Source organism: Emydura macquarii, unplaced genomic scaffold, assembly GCF_026122565.2.
Source record: "Emydura macquarii macquarii isolate MOO-44397 ecotype Brisbane River unplaced genomic scaffold, CSIRO-AGI_Emac_v2 contig_1146, whole genome shotgun sequence".
In the NCBI taxonomy this organism is placed as follows: domain Eukaryota; kingdom Metazoa; phylum Chordata; order Testudines; family Chelidae; genus Emydura; species Emydura macquarii.
The window spans coordinates 1,711,628-1,729,303 of NW_027131283.1; the positions used below are offsets into that span (position 1 = coordinate 1,711,628).

The window sequence follows — 17,676 nt, forward strand, 5'->3', positions numbered from 1 at the left end:
GGATTAAGTGTGGACATCAATTAGTGCTGATTCTTATTCTAGCCAGGTACAGAGTGGATAAACTGTCAGTGGAATTTCAGCTACCTTTTCCAAGCACTGTGGGGATAAAGGCACAATATTTATTCATGAAGACACTGGGCAGCAGGTTTGAAAATAAAGACTATTGTTTTTGTTTTAAATTGTATACTGTGCTCTTGAGCAGGGCTGCTAGCAGATGCTGTAAGTTTGAATCCTAACACTGCTTGTTCAGTCAGTTTTAAATCACAACAGGAGCTAAGTCTTTCTAGCATAGTATGTAATAAACTTGATCATGAAATCTTGCAAAAGTTTCTACACCAATATAGCAGTTGTGTGAGTGTTGCTATAATGAAACATAGGTTGTCCTGATAAGGTCTCAGTCTGTCAGCTGTAAAGAAACTTTTCTTTAAGTCAGTAGTTGTGGACTAAATTCTCAGCTTCCTTTTTCAAGAGTGACACAAATATTGATGACACTATTGTCTCACTGCTTGTAGAAGGTGAGACTGTGTTCAGATATAATGGAGGCCATGCATTCTCATGCAGAGTCCTAAATACTAATTTGTATTTGGCAGCAGGCAGATGAGCAGTGGTGAAAAATTCATTTGCCTTTCTAAAGCAATTTGAGTATGGTACTCTTTAAAATCAAATGAAATTGTATTTGTCTAATGTGTTGTGTCTATTAATAAAACCAAAGACCTAGGGCAGTGTGAAAAGCATCATCTTTAACCTATCTTCCTTCATGCTATTCTACAGGAAGGATAATTGTACATCTAGTGATAGTCCAGCAATCATTCTCTGATATACAAGAGATGAACATTTTCTCCAATCCAATAGTAATTTTGGTGCTACAAAATTCTTATTTACAAAATTCTTAGGAAAACATTGCATGAATCCAGCATTAACTATTAATTTATTAGCTTTACCTCTATTTTTTTTTTTTTTTTTTTTTAAGTTTTCACTATCTTTAGTGTTCTGAAACAAAAAGCAAGCACAGTTGGCAGCAAAGTAAAATTTATTTTTCCCAGCACTTCATTTTTCATTCCTTGTAACTCCATTCTTGGCAGGAACACCTTTCCTACCTTTCTTCATTTGTGCTCTATGGACCATGAAAACTGCCATTACAAAGGAGAGAGTGCTGTATGCACTGGTTTTATCGGTTTTGTGCTGACACAACAAAAACTAAATTGGCTAGTTCACTTAAGGGTTTACAGGCCTCAGCAGTTCTGATTAAAAAAAAAAACCCAAAAAAACCAGAGGTCATGGAATTGAGGAGACCGGTCTGATAAAATGTATGTGTGTCTTTCATCTTTGATTCTTTTTCTTTGAGGCTTGAAGAAAAACCAGTGTGTGTTCTAGGTGGCATGAAAATCAAATGCAGGGCTAAAAAGAAGGATTACTTTAAAAGTTTTTATAACTCTTGATAAACTTTTCAGAAAACCTCCAAACAGCCTGAAGTTAATTTATGTTGACATACTTGATCTGTTTAGTGATAAACTGTAATTAAGCTAATTTAGTTCTGGCCTGTCATCTTGCATTAGTAGAAGAGTGTATACTACTTAGTGTATAAAATATCAGAGATTACCACATATACCTTGCAAAAAGTACTGCAGTAGTCTATTGTAAAGGTTCAAAGCTGTGCATTTTACACATGTGTGAGTTCAGTGTTTGGAATGATTACTATATCATATCAGGTTGAAATTTGCACTGAAAATGGTCATTCAAGCAATGTGCTATGCATGAAAAATACGGCATATCCTCCCCAGAATTACAGCACTTACTTTTGGAGTAGAGAATTAATTATCTGAGATTTTACAAGTAATTCTGTTAATTAAATTTGGGTGTTGAAATAATTAAAAATGTGTTCTTTAAGAAATTAAGCACCTGGAACTCTGCCCTGTAGTGACAACATAAGAGGGAAAGACATCACATGATTTTCTTTTTTTGTCTTCAGAATTAGTTTAATTTAATCTTTGGCTATAATCACTAAAATGCCTTAATCATAATCAAATAGTTATTATTTCTTATTTGTATTATTATAGCTCCTAGTAATCCTAAGAACCAGGTCTCCATTATGATAGATGCTTTACAAACACAGAACAGAAAGAGAGTCCCTGTCCCAAAGAGGTTATAACCTAGAGACCACAGATGGATACAGGCATACTAATGGGGGAGTACCAAGAATCAGCGAGATATGGTCAGCATGACAGGGAGTGATATCAGTCAGAGTATACAGGTTTGTGTGTACAGGTTTGAGTGCCCTAACTGTGCATTTCCTTACCTGAACATGTTCAGATTTCTTTTAAATTTAACCTTAACTCTGAATTTCCTGGATTTATAATGTTTTATCTGGAATAATTATATCATCCTTGTAACATATGTTACCCCAGTTTATTGTTGTGTTCTCTCAGCCTTAACTCTGTTTAACATTTTATAAAGATTTTATACAGTGGATACATGGGTTTATCGCTAAACCATAAGTCCAGCCTTAAATATCTTTGCTTTGCTTTGACTGCTATCCTTTCCTGTGGTTAGAAAGGTTTTTGCAGAGAAGGGGACCATTGTAAACTTTATTTTACTATATTAATAATAGAAATGCAATGTGAGTATGTATAGACTCTTGGATTTATTTTTACCCTGTCAAAAAAAAAAAAAAAAAAAAAAAAAAATCAAAAAGCACCTAACTGACAGTTTCTTAAGGAATCAGTAAACTCAGTGTTTAGTGTGGGCAGCTTAGCTGGGCTTCCAGTTTGTAGTTCCAGATTCTTTCAAGGGCCTAATTTATTAACAATTGAAGTTATTGCCCTCCAGATTCCAAGATTGCTTCATAATCTTATGACATTCTTAAATAACTGTATGATGCCATTTCTTTTATTTATATGCCTGTATATGGGAGTTAAGGAATTGATTCAGAGAACTGAAGTGTGAAAATGACTTAAGAAAAAACCCTTTTTCTATGCTAATAAAGAGTTGTCCATCAGCTCAGCATATAAACTGCACGAGTCTACAGGCTATTTTTCAAAGGGGGCAGCAGCAGATATTATTTTGTTTTCTTTAAGAGAAAGCTATCTCCATCTTGCACAGTATGGTAAACTGAAAGGCCACGGGAAACAGTTCTTACTATGCTTAACTGTTAATTACAGGTGAAGTGAACTTCCTGGATAGAAATGGGCATTTTTGAGTTTACCATTCTTCTCTTCCTAGCTCACACAGAACTTATGGGCTTGATGCAGGAATTACAGGATGAGGTTCTCTGGCCTGTGTTATGCAAGAGGTCAGATTAGATGGATTTTATTGGCCATTTCTGGCTGTGAAATGAATCTATGAATCTGGGGCATGATAAAGAGTGACTTTTGAACAGTCAGAATGCTGTACTCAGCAAAACAAGAACAATGGTCCTTTGAGAGCAGTGACAAATGCAGAACACAGGAGAATAACTACCACATCGCTTCTCTTCCCAGTGATGCAATCTCTTGAGCCTATAGGCTTCTCTTTTTGTGTTTAAATATAACTCTTGGTGCCTAATTCTCATTTACATTAAGGCCCCTTCACAATGTAAAAGTCCTCAGTGTAAAAGAATTAGGCCCTTGTTTTTTGTTTTGTTTCTTTTTTTAAAAGAGAGAAAATGAGGATGTACACAATGTCCCTGATCTGCCCACCCAGCTTTCAAGAATTAGGGAAGGTTTTATAGGTGTAGCTGAGGCTAGGATGTTGCCCATTACATTTAAAAGTTTGTAGATGTTAAAAACAAAATTTTGATATAATTAAAGAACACTTTGCACCTATTGTTATAATTACAAAAGAGGAACAATACATCAGTTCTTTCACTGCACACTTTTGCTGTATACTCATCCACTCTTGCCCTCACTAACACACTGATGTTGTGTACATACCATAGCCTGTGACTTCCATTTGATCTTTATTTATTTTGGTATTCTCCCTTGCCATCATACAGCCTCCCATTAGTTCCCCCTTCCCACCTGTTTCATTCCACACTGCTGCAGTGCTGAGATATTTATCTTTTCTGTCCAACACTTCAGCATATAGCAGAAACATTGCATTAGTAAAGACACTGCCTCCCATTTCCAGCCTTCACAGATGTACATAGCATTAGGCTAACTCAGGCTTCACCAGTCTCACGTTCATGATCTCTGACACACACTGTTATCTTCAAATGATCTTTAATTTACAAGTACTGAATACACCACTGGCAGATGCCTCTGGATGTCATTGTGATAGCTGCCATCTTCATGCACCAGGAAGCTGAAATTCTTGATTTTCTTAATTTCATTTCCAATTTTTCTGATAGTTAGGATGGGTTGCAATGTTTCCATTGCCATCTTCTCTTTTGTATTCCAGTGTAATGCAAATTTCACAAAGTGTAGGCAGCTGGCTTTGTTAATCACTGCATTATTTTCTGCATTACTATGGGAGCACAAGCGTAATAAATCTTGTCACCATAATTTTATTCCATCTAGACATCAATTCCAGTGGAGACAGTGATTTTCAGTTAGGTCAGACATGGTGTGCTAACCAAAAATAAAATAATACACTTCACCAATGGAGCCTGTAAGTCAATTAATCAGATCTGCTCACAAATAAGTAAAAATGGAAGCATAATATAAATTGTAGAATCTGCTTCCATCAATATGAATGTCACAATCATAACCACCAGAAACAATAGGCAGTGTCATTTTCTTTAGGTCAATGTCAAACCAGCCTGGGATGACTTTGATGGTTCTGGCTTTTGGATGCTAGTCGTAGTACAGACTGTACAGTAGTTCTCTAAATACAGAGAAAAATCCATTTATGATTTGTTTGAATCAAAAGGTGTTTTGTCTGTGTCAAAGGGTTCCTTGTTGTGGATAAAACACATCTCAAGTATCTACATTCCAATATTAAAATATAATAAATGTCTGATCATGTTCATTTGTAGGCAGTCTGTTTTTCTTGGCATCACTTCAGCTCTGATCTTTACCTTTTCTAGGATGAATAAAAACCGTAGGATTTTTTATTTTTTATTTGTTTTGCTTACATGAGAAATGAAGTGACATCATTCTGTAATTCACACTACCTATATATACATATTTTGGTAGATCGATGGATTGTGCCTTTCACTAATTACCTATACCTTGCTCCATCTTCCACGTAACCTCACAAATCATGCATAAAATGGTTTTAATGATTCCAGCAAGCATGCCATCTGTGACCCTAAGCATCCCTGTATTCACACCCTACACACTACTACAATATTTGTTCAAAATATGCCTGGTGAGGTATCATTTGAAAGCTAATAATACATAGGTTATTAATAGCATTGTAAAATGCATGTGTTAACATTGTATGTGAAGTTATCAGTTCCCTGTGTATGATGTTACTAGGACATGTTTAAGACCAGATATCCTAGCCTAGGTAAAAGTGAAGCTTTGTCCTAGAGAAAGGAATGTGGCAAAGGTAAAGCTTTGTCTTAGACAAAGGAATGTGGGTTTACTCCAATTTACATATTAGCAGTAAACAAAGCCATCTAGTTAATCCAGTGAGGGTTATCCTGAACTAAAGAGACAGAGAATTATAATGGCTCCTGCACCCCAGAAAGACACAGGAGATTGAATCCCCAGGACATCTTTTTAATTCGTAAGACAATATCAGTCCCTTTGGGGATATAAGGAACCGAGAGAGACTCTTCCTTGGTCATTCACCTTAGGAGACAATGAAACCAAGCAATTTGACCTTTGTAGTGGGTCTTAGCCGGGCTGGCCAGTAAAAAGCTAGAAAGAAAACTGGGTAAAGAATCTATCTTAAACAAAATTGTATCATACTAGATTAAGTTTTAGACTTCAAAATGTGTTTTAATTTTTATTTCTTGTAACCATCTCTATTTTTATCTCTGTTACTTCATATCACCTAATCCATGCTTTTTTTTTTTTTAAATAAACTTGTTTTACTTTTACTATAAACTAATTCAGTGCTATGTTTGAAGGGAAGAGCATAGTCATCCAAATTAAATTAATTAGCTATGGTGTACTGACTCTTTAACAAAGCAGCCAACTTGGTATGTTCTTTGAATGCACAGTGGTAGGGGCATAATATCTCTGAGGAGCTCGGGGTCTGGAGTTCATTGGTTATCACCTCCTCGTGAGGTTTGGGCCGGGAATTGGAGTTTGCCTGAGCAGTTTGCTGTTGAGGAAGCCAGACTGGTGTGACAGACAGCTGACATACAGTCTAATTGCCAGCAAAACTCACTCTGGCTGGGGCAGAAATGTAACACAATGGCTCACAGCTTCTGGATATTCTCAGCAGTGTGTTACACCATCAAAGCCAGAAGCTTGGCCCCTCTTTAATTTTGTTCATGATTTTATAGGTGTTAGTTCCTTTTCAAATGTGGCTGCGATTTCTTCCCAGCCGATTAAATCAGTCATCTCATCCATCTTAGTGTAGAAGTTTATCTTTGTATTCTCTTCACCACTGAATCTCTTGTATTTTTCCACATGCTGTAATGCTTCAGAAGAGAGAGCAACAGTTTCCATATATTACATGTTTTCATCCTAGAGATTGCCTTTCACTTTATGCTCTCCTACAGTTCATTTGGCTTCTTTTTGCCCTGCATACACAACACTAATATGTCTAACAGTTTGCCAAAGTTGTTCTCTGTACCAGTTTTCTGTGTAGTTCAGTTTATTCCATAGTGGCAAAAATTATTGTTTTATACATTCAGGGTAAAGCTTGACTGATGAAAGAATTAAATAATGATTTAAGTTGATATAGGCACTTGGCAGTGTTTTGCAGTAATTGGAAAACATTGGTTTTCCTTCTTTTCTGTATGATATAATAAGTTTGAATCAGTCTGATGTAAAAGACTGAAATGTATTATCTTACACTGTAATATTGATATGAAGTGTTTGTAAGAATAATTTGATTCTCATACCAGAAATCAAAGAATAGGATACCATTTGTTTCTTCTTCTCTATCCCATGTCTCGCAATGATATTCGGATCAAACTTTTTCTCCACTTTCACACTGCAATCCTCTGCAATCAATACCATATCATGTTTTGGCACAGTATCAGTGAGTTTTTGCAGATGGAAGTAAAACTTCAATTTTATTAACGTTGGCTACTAGAGTTAGTTCAAATACTTGAATGATAGATGTTCTGAAGTCCCCAGGCAAATTGAAATAAACCTTGCATTGTATCTCAGCAGGGATACAAAGTCATCCTTACTCAGAATAAATGTTCTTTTTTTTTTTTTTTTTTTTTATCCCACATACACCACTAATTCTCCTTTGGGGCAGAAATTACAGCTGCCAGTCAGCTGAACTTCAGAAAGGTCTGCAATGTCAATTTTTGCCCAGTGACTCTCCCAAAGCTGAAGATGAAGTTATGTTTGGGCTTAACATTAACAGATCAGAGACTCCCTGAAAAGTCTGCTATATACCATATATATCACGATACATATATCAGACTATACAGGTCTGCTATACTGGACTTCTACTCATGTCTTACTGGCTAGGAGTTAACATTACAGCACATCTAATGAATCTTGGTTTGGGACACTACTGGATGAAGGTGAGGAGAACACAATGCAGTAAAGTAGGAATTATAATACTTATATAGTGGTTTTTCATCCTTGTTCTCAAAGTGCTTTAAAAAAGATAGTACATATTATCATTCTTATTTTGCAGAAGTGGAAATGAGGTGTCAAAAGGGGAAGTGATTTGTCTAAGGTCACATAGCAGAACTGGGTATAGAACTCTGTCTCCTTACACAAAGTCCTAGCGCCACTGAACCATGCTGTTTCCTGTGAATACACAGCATGTGGAGCAGTAAACAAATAAGGGGCATGTTAGGTTTAGTTCTTTGACACCAGGCAAAACAATATGATCAGTATTACTATTTTGTATTGATATCTTTGGCTAGCAGTTCCATTTCTCAGACTGTTGTTACATTGTATTGTGGATCAGAAGGCTGCCACCGTCCAGCTCGGCGGTGATTGCATTTCAGTGGTCTTTTTTTCACATTGTCATTTGTAAAGTGCTCTAAAATCCTTCAAGATGACAGATGCTATTGGTCAGTTTTTCAAAAGAGCTCAGCCACTCTTTAGGCATCAGAATAAGGGTCAGACTTTCTACAATGCCAAGCAACCAGAAGCATCATTTGTGAGACTTGCAGCTGGGGTGAAATCTTGGCCCCATTGAAGTCAGTGGAAGTTTCTTCCATTAATTTCAATGGTTCTAGGACTTCACCCTTGATTTTTCACAGAACCAAGCACACAATATGATGTGCATTTTTGAAGGTCTGGATAATTATGTTGGTGTCTAAATGGGAGCTGAGCTATTTGGAAATCTGTACCCTATATTGATATAAAGTATTAAATAAATACAATTATTTCTAGGAATCCTATGTTAACTGAGGCTTTTTCTACTTTGTCATCAATGTATTGTTCCTATTAAGTGTATTTTAATATTTTATATTTCAGAAATCAAAAATCTCCACTTATGACAAGATGTGGGCCTTTATGAGTAGCAGGAGGCAGTCGGTGCTTGTCAAAAGTAATGAAGAAGGTATCCAGCGTGTAGTCACCTCTGATTATGCCTTTCTAATGGAGTCCACAACCATTGAGTTTGTCACACAGCGGAACTGTAACCTAACACAAATTGGAGGCCTGATAGACTCAAAAGGTTATGGCGTTGGAACTCCCATGGGTAGGTTTATATGTCAACCATTTGTTCTGTGTTCATTAATTGTAGCTGCATCAATAGCGCAAAAAAAGCTCTAGCATACAATATTGTTGCTCTCCATAAGCCACAAGGAGTTTTTTCTTTTTTTCCTCATCAACTAATTCAACATACCATATTATATTAACAGTTTATGAATCTACTTCAACTTTAAAAAGGATGTATTTGTTACTCTTTTAAAAAAAAAAGACTGGAAGTTTGCATGTATAATGCCTATGCTCTAGATGGGGACTGCAAATTCAACTAAAGGAAATATTTATCTTGACGAGAATTTGATCTCAAAGTATTTTTTGTATTTATGGTATAGCATCATCATAAATTATGTAGTGGTAGTGGAGTGACTGCATAGGCAAATGTGGTGGGCATGCAAAGTTCTGTTACATAGAAAAGTTTATGTATTGAGTTCCCTAAAATTATTGGGAAAAGAGTCATAATAGTATGTTATACATAACCCCTGGACAAAAACCAGCGAACTAAAACTTTCTGTCTCTGAATTATGGAACTGTGATTGCAATTTTTAATTCTGAGCAGAGTCCCATTGAGTGAGCATAAGAATCTGCCCACATGGACTTGGTTGCAGGGTTGGGGCTTAGATCACAATTCAGCAAGCTCCTAAGCATGTGATCAAGCTTCATTAAACTATGTTGATGTACATGAGCTGAGGATGTGGCCCTTAGATTTTAGAGAAGACATTTTTTTAAATGGACTAAAAATATAGTGCCACACAGCGGCAAAGAGAATGTTAAGAGCATGGAATGACCTGCTTAAAACAACAGTACTTTGTCCTACTTTTAGTTTATTTTTATATCAAGAATTTCATCATCTTGACATTGGAGTGAGCATGTTCTATGTTTTTTTCTAATATGACTTACACATATCATTTATTTTACTGGTTTTTAAAGCATACTGTAAGTCACCTTGTGGGGAAAATTGTCTACAACACTTTAGAAATAAGAAAGATTAAGAAGAGAAAGTTATTGGAAGGTCTTGCAAAGAAGTAGCTAATATTACCAGGCAGTTTTACCTATGGAAATTTTCTGTAATTTTAATATAACTACTAAGACATTAATAACATTATAGTTTCAGTGGCTGCAATAAGTGAATATGATTGCAACAATAGTCTGTGTAGAAAGTATAGTTCAGTACATCCCAGCTGAGAACGGTTAGTTGCTAAGACTCTAATACTGATCCAGAAGACAGTTTCTCCATAAAACTTGCCAGTATAATTCCATTCTGTTCCCAACTGGCATCTTTTTTGTCTGACTCCTATAGCAGATCACACTTGGGATATGTCTATATTTCAAGCTTGGGGTGTGATTCCCAGCTTGCGGAGACATACCTTTGCTAGCTCTTATTAAGCTAATGCTTGAAAAATAGAGTGTAGTCACCAGAGCAGGAGGGATGGGAGAGCCTAGGTGCCTCGAGTGTGTCCCTTTTGAATGGGCACGTACTTGGGGTTGTTTGCTTCACCCACAGCTCATGCTGCCCTGGTTATATTTTATTTTTAGCAAGTGGGCATGACTCCTCAAACTGGGAATCACACTCCCAGCTCTAAGTGTAAACATACTTTTGGTCTCAGAAAAGTAAGACAGAGGACCTAATTCCAAAACTCTCTTCATAGTGGATGAAGTCACAGTGAGTGAGTATGCAAATTGGGTAAAAGAATATGCAAATAGATTATTTTGGTCATTTTAGCATAGTTACTTGAAACTAGTGATGAGGGACATGGTTCAAATTCTCTCGGGGTTCCACTCCTGTTAACCTACAAAGGACTCACCACTCCCCAGTAGTTGCAGTCACCCATGCTCTTTATTTACAGTGCAGTTACAGTCTTCTCAATTCCAGCCCAATGTACTCTAGGTGCTCAGAGGCTCACGGTCTGTACCTCCCTCCTGGCCAGCAGTCAGCCTACCACACAGTGCTTCCCTGTTCTGCTTGGTCATGCCTCTCTGTCAGCTTCCTGCTCTGCCCCATTTATCTTCCGGAATCAGGCTAACAGCTGTTCCCCTTTCCTCATTAGGCTAGGCTCTGCCTTAGCCCAGTTAGGGGCCGCAGCTGTTGCCTGTGTTGCCTTAGCCCTGGGACAGGCTTGACAGAGGCAGAAAAGGGGGATTTTTACCCTCTGCCCTGTCTCAGGGACGAATGGAAATCTCTTTTCATGACCAATTTGTTATTTACCTGGATGACCTCTTCATTTTCTTTGGAAGTCAGGTTTTCCACAAATATCACATTGCTCTGTCTTGGAGAGAGACTGCCAAAAGCATTTCCACATGAAGTTCAAGAAATATGAGTTCAATGAGAATGTAATGAAATTCTTAGGATATATTATCTCACCCGAGGGACTCACCAGGGACCTACATAAGGTGGCAGTGATATCTGACTTGGCTGCACACAAAGATGCACACAAGATGCAGCAATTCCTAGGGTCTGACAATTTTTACAGCCAATTTATTAAAGGATTCTGTAGTCTGGTTGCACCCTAATAGCACTCCTGCAAAAGGGGGCCCAATTCTCCTGGTTCAGGGAGGCTCAGTTGGCCTTTGATCAACTGAACAGAGCATTCCCCCAGCACCCACCCTGATTGACCCATATCCCACTAAACCATTTGCAATTGAGGTTGGTGCCTCAGATTTTGCCATAGGTGCAGTTTTATTTCAACATGCAAACCCCAGCAACCAACTCTGCCTTTGTGATTTTTATTCTTGGAAGCTAACCATGGTGGGAAAAATTACAATATTTGGGTCAAGGAGCTGGCTATCAAGATGCCTTTCAGTGAGTGGCACCACCTCCTAGGAGGAGTGTGATTCCTGGTCCAAGTCATGACAGACCACCAGAACCTGGAGTACCTACAGACTGCTAGATGCCTTAACCAATGCCAGATTCACTGGTCCATCTTCTTCACTCACTTTGACTGTGTGCTAACCTAACAACCAGGGATGAGAAACTGGAAGGTGGATGCCTAGACATTCAAAGATAAATATCTCGTACGAGTGGAAAAGCCCTCTGCAACCATGCTCAAGGTGTCCAACTTTGTCAACAGGATAATTAACAGCAATCTGACATATTCCATCCATTCTCTGCTCCTTGATGCCCCATTCACAACCGAGATCTGCCAGACTCTGAATGTTGCAGGTACCTGACCCGACTCTGAATTCCGATTACAGAATGACCTTCTCTATTGCAAGGATTGTATTTGTTCTGGAGGGACAACCTAGGATTCAGGCATTGAAATTGTGCCATGATTTGTGGCTTGTGGGCCATTTGGGCTAATTCAAGACCTGGAATCTGTTGTCAAGGTGCTTCTGGTGGCCAGGCCTACAAGCTTACATCAAAGCTTATACAAGGTCCTGCATCTTCTGCACCTGTACAAAGGAACCCAAGATCAAACCCCTAGGTCTCTTCCATCTTCTGCCCATGTCTCGCCTCTCGATTCTGGCGAGAATGTCTGACTCCTTGGCATCAAGTCCCTCACCATGTCTGCCTATTACCCATAGACTAATGGGCAAACAGAGATGCTCAATCAAATCTTGGAGCAATATCTTTGCTGCTCTCTGAGTTACCACTAGGGCAACTGGCTCTCCCTTCTGAGCTATGCCTAATATGCGTATAAAAATCTAATCTATGCCTCGACCCAACATAGTCCATTCTTTAAAAACTATGATTTTCACTCCCACTTCCACTCAGACTTATCTGTAAGTTCTGTAGTACCAACTACCATAGATTTAACCTCCCACCTACACCGTAAAACTGGAGCTTTTGACACTGACAACGTGGGGTAGGGGTGCTGAAACCACTTTTAGTGAGGGTGCTGAAAGTGGAAACCATATATTTGGTTATTCCTACTACTTCAAGCCAGCGCATGCTGCCACACCCCCAGCACCCCTAGTTCCAACACCCCGATGTGGGGTGCACTATAAATAAGATGTGAACTATTTGCACTATCTTTATCTCCACATTAACATAAAGTCACAAAAGGTGGTGCCTTAATGCCATTGTTTCACTGATATCAAGTGCGAGTGTAACAAAGTTACCAACAAATATTTTGCAGGGGGGTGGAGCATGTTTTAGGCCGACAGAGAGATCAGTGTAAAATTTTACGCCAGGTGTTCTGGTAGCTCAATGAATATGTGCAGACCACAAAAGCAGTCTACAAACACCATGGGGACCAAGACAGTCAGGCTGCTCCCAATCTGGTCATAGGGGGATAAGGTATGGCTGTCTACCCAGAACCTTAAATCAACCTGTGTATCTGCCAAACTAGACTACCAATACTGGGGATTCCTGAAGATCCACCCAATCTTTAACATCTCACTTTTAAAGCTTGCACTGAAAACTTCTCCAACTCAAACTTCTCCAACCCGTTACTGCCACCCATAATAGTCTGTGGACAGGAGGATTGCTTGATCCACCAAATTCTTGACTGTCAGTGAGTTAGAGAAAGATTCCATTACCTGGTGGACTGGGAAGGCTACAGTCTGGGTGAGTGGTCTCGGGAACTGGCAGGGAACATCAATGCCCTACACTTATCGAAGTGTTTCATAAGAAGTACCCCAACAAACAAGGCCCCAAGGCCCTTAAGAGGTGCTCTCAAGGGAGGGATATTGTCAGGGATCAGGGCTGGCAACAATGCTACTCTCTGGGCAAGCTTAGCTGGCCTGTGGGAGGGTACCTGATTGGCTACACAATCTCACTGGTTTGAAAAGTCAGTAGACCAGCTCTTAAGCTCAGCAGCAGCAGCAGTTTGGAAGCTGCTCAAAGCATTTGTCCTCTGCTAGAATAACTCCTGTTCCTGTCTTGTTCCCAGCCCAACTCCTGTCTCACTTTGCATCACTCCAGGTAACCTGGCTCTGACTCTCTGCTCCAATTACCAGGTATTGATTTCAGCTCTGACCCTTCAGTCTGGCATCTGGTTACTAACTACAGCTCTGATCCTGGGCTTCTATTTCTGGCTACTAATTCCTCCCCCAACCACTAGGCCTGACTCCCTGCCCCAGGCACTAGGCATGGCCACCCATATCCCTGTCTCTGACAGACGAGTTCTCGAACTCTCCGAAGGTCCCTGTTTTGGCTGCTTCTGCTCCTACTGTCAGTAGTCTCTGGCTGGCTCCTCTCTGTAGCTTTCCCCAGGGCCACATGGCAATGGGAGGCACCATCACACAGCCAGAGATGCACTTGTAGTGTGATCCTGAGAAAAACTGGCTGAAAGAGGCTTGGAACTGTGAGCAAAGAAACTGTCTCATGGTATTTGATTCCTACTGTGTTCAGGGAAACAGAACTTTGTACATTCTTTGTAAATACATAGGGTTACATTGAAGAAATATAAAACTCCATCATCAGTTTCTCCTCCTAATGGAACTACCTGCAAGACCACAAAAACTGGCTAATACTCCTGTTAAAAAGGATAGCAATAGGATAGCAATATTGAATCCTGTGGCACCTTTCACAAGAATTAATTACCTTTTTGGTAAAATAGCAAATGAAGACATTTACTGAATCATAATAACTAGGAATAGCTTATTAAACAAATACAATGTATTACAATAATGAAAAGACATTTGAAATAAAGTAAAATAATAAAAATAGATTCATGTTTAGATGTAGAAGAGCTAGGGGACTCTATGAATCTTGTAAGGGAATGAATTTCTCTGTATCTGTGCCAAGGCTCAGTATTATGAAACAACAACTTGCAGATTAAGGAAGTGTCACCTGTAGGTGAACCTCAGCATTTGCGTAGCATGGTAGGGCCAAAACAGATTCTGCATGAAAAATTCAACTTCTGACTTTTCAGTTCTTCACCTAAGTTAATGAAATGGAAACTAATGGTATCTCAGTGCACATCTTTTGCTTGGATTTTCAGTTTCTCTTACAAGATGGAGGCTCGAAGGGGAAAAATATTTTAGAAGTGACTGTGGTCTTAATCTATAATTTTGTAAATTTTCCCCTCCCACTAGCAACTTAACCTCTTTTTCCTCTATAGCTTTTAGTCAAGAAACATTTTATTCCATTGATTTTTGTATTGTACCAGCATGTCTTTGAGACACTAGTTTTGTTTGCCTTCTCCTTTGAAGCCAGTTATTACAGCTAAAGTATGTTTGGTTTTAAGCTTTCATCGTTATTATAAAGACATCTTGTATGGTCTGCTTTTCCTCTAGCAATAGTGAACATTACCTTTATTTAGTTGGAACTTAGCTTTAGCTTGGAATGATACATGTACCTCATCATACAAGGGTATTCTTGCAGTTATAACTGTAATTCTTCTTTTTAAAAAAAATCCTTTTTCGAGGCCTCTCATACCACCCAGAGCCACCCTATTGTTTTAGGGTACAATGACTGAAGTGTCCCTTAGTACCTGCCAGATACCCCCGCCTTACCACCCCTCCCCAATTCCACTAGTTTTAAATGTTCAATATCTGGTCCCCTTATGATAAAGGTTAGGTCTGCCTGATGATAAACCCCCTTTGTGATAGATCTGCCCTAGCACAAATTTTCCCAAATGTCTAAGAGATTGAAACTCTCCTTTGTTCTTCATCTTTTCCACCATGTTTTGACACTCCTGGTCATGTATGTAAAATACGTAACACTTAAAAGAAGTGGCTAGAGGCTCTGGATTTAAGCTTTCTATTTGTAGTAGAGTTTTTATCACTACTGAAGTGAGTTAATATAACCTTAATTTAGTCAACAAAAGAATACTGTAAAACAAGCTAATTCTAAATGGCACATGCTATTTTTAGACTTGTAAGGATTCGATTTTTATCAGTAAATGTTGATTTCACCATACACACACAAACTGATGAAAAATATTTCCATCGAGAATGTTTGAAGTTTATGGATAGGCAAAAGAAAACAAATGCTGCTTGAGAACATGATTTAAGGATATTTCCATTGTATATTCTGACGTGATGTTGACAATTTGTGTTTTAATGGTTATAAAGCCTTTCCTTTTTGAATCTGTCTATTCTTATTAAGTAATTATCGTCTGACTCTTCTCCCACAATTTCCTACAACTGTGAAAATTTAAATAAAAATGTGCTTAAAACCTATAATTTTGCACAACTGTGAAAATTTAAATCAATACAAAATTAAAAATTCTTAAAAATAAGCATATTATCTGTAGAAATTATATCAAAATAAAAATCTAATTCTGTGAAGCCTAGCTGTATTCCATAGTAAACATCAGAGTTAATGTGAAATGAACCATGTAAAGTTCAGAAGTTTGGCTTGGGTGCTTGTGCAGATCGTGCCAGTACTATCTTATACTTTTTGGTGTCTGCAAAAGTAGACTGGACATTTCACAAGAATATGAGAAGTCTGTGAGATTTTTGATATTTCCTGTTTCCACTTGGTAGGGAAATATCAAAGTGCAGCTTTTTGCAGTTTATTTTTCCAGTTTTTATCCATAACAAGGTATTAAAGTGTTAGAAATAAGTATTTTTAAATGTTTATATTCATTAGTTTGAATAGAACATGTATAGTTCTTGAAAAGCCTGGATAGAATTTTCGTTAACAGTTTGCAGAAGTTCTAATTTTTTCTTGATCTGTTTTTCCATCTTTAATCAGGATGAATAACTTTATCACTTGCAAGGAAAGAGTTCATTACCCATTCTCAGTTCTGATCTGGCTGTCATAGTCGGAAGTTTCTCCATTTTGTTCCCCCTTCTGTCTATCCAGAGAAGCTGGGAGTGAAAATAAAATTACTTTGATGTTTGACTTCTTCCTCCAGAAGTCACTGTTTCTGCTGCTGTTGGGCTTTCTGGGGTATCCCCTCTTTCTTCCCTGCTGCTCTTCCACTGCGGGTTTCCCAACTACCTGTTCTGTGCATATCAATGCAGCAGAGCAAGAGAGGTACCGGGGGATGCCAGGAGGAAAACAGAGTAAGAGGGAGCAGGGGAAACAAGCAGCTTGGAGACCACCAATAGCAGCTTCAGCCTCCATTTGGCAGAATTAAGCTTCAGAGCAGGTCTGAGGTGGGGGTGGAAAAGTAGTTTTTACACTGCCTCAGGGATTCATTGATCTTGGGGCTGTCAAGAAGCCAGTTTAAACCCTCTAGAAAATTAGAGCAGCCTTAGGGATACGGTAAATTGTGCTCTGCTGATAAGAGCTCCAATGGCACTGCTGAGCACATCTTTTAGAAAAAACATTGAGTCTTGATTTAAAGATTGTCAGTGATGAAGAATCCCCCACAACCTTTGGTAAATTGTTCCCATGTTAAAAATCTATGCCTTATTTCCAGTCTGAATTAGTTTACCTTCAAATTCCAGCCATTGGATTGTGTTATACCTTCTCTGCTAGACTGAAGAGCTCATTATTACATATTTGTTCCCTATGTGGGTACTTACAGGTTGTAATCAAGTCACCTCTTAATCTTCTTTTTGTTAAACTAAATAGATTAGACTCAAAGAGTTCATCACTATAAAGCAGGTTTTCTAATCCATTAAGCATTCTTGTGGCTCTTCTCTGAACCCTCTCCAATTTATCGTCACCCTTCTCTTATTGTGGATACAGTATTCCAGCAGCGGACACACCAGTGCCAAATACAGATCTCTCCTACTTGAGATTCCTCTGTTTATGTATCCAAAGATCACGTTAGGCCTTTTGGCCACAGCATCATACTGGGAGCCATGTTCAGCTGATTATCCACAACAGCCCCCAAGTCTTTTTCAAAGTCTCTGCTTCCCATGATTGCGTCCCCATCCTGTAAGTTTGGTCTAAGCTATTTGTTTCTATATGTATATATTTACATTTAGTCATATTAAAATGCATGTTGTTTGCTTGTGCCCAGTTTATCAAGCAATCCAGGTAGTTCTGTATTCATGACCTGTCCCCTTTATTATTTACACTCTGTATTTTGAGTCATCTGCAAACTTTATCAGTGGTAATTTTATGTTTTCTTCCAGGTCATTGATAAAAATGTTAAACAGCATAGGTCTA

The 17,676-nt window shown here is 38.4% G+C and overlaps 1 protein-coding gene across 4 annotated transcripts in view; it reads left to right on the plus strand.

The window, feature by feature from the left end:
* The window catches only part of GRIK2 (glutamate ionotropic receptor kainate type subunit 2), a 614,149-nt gene that overhangs the window by 560,527 nt on the left and 35,946 nt on the right, over positions 1-17,676 (plus strand). For all 4 annotated transcript variants that reach the window (XM_067546518.1, XM_067546520.1, XM_067546521.1 and 1 more), the window contains one exon: positions 8,490-8,715. In XM_067546518.1, the coding sequence (XP_067402619.1) occupies positions 8,490-8,715 (226 nt within the window). The remainder of the gene's footprint in view (positions 1-8,489; positions 8,716-17,676) is intronic.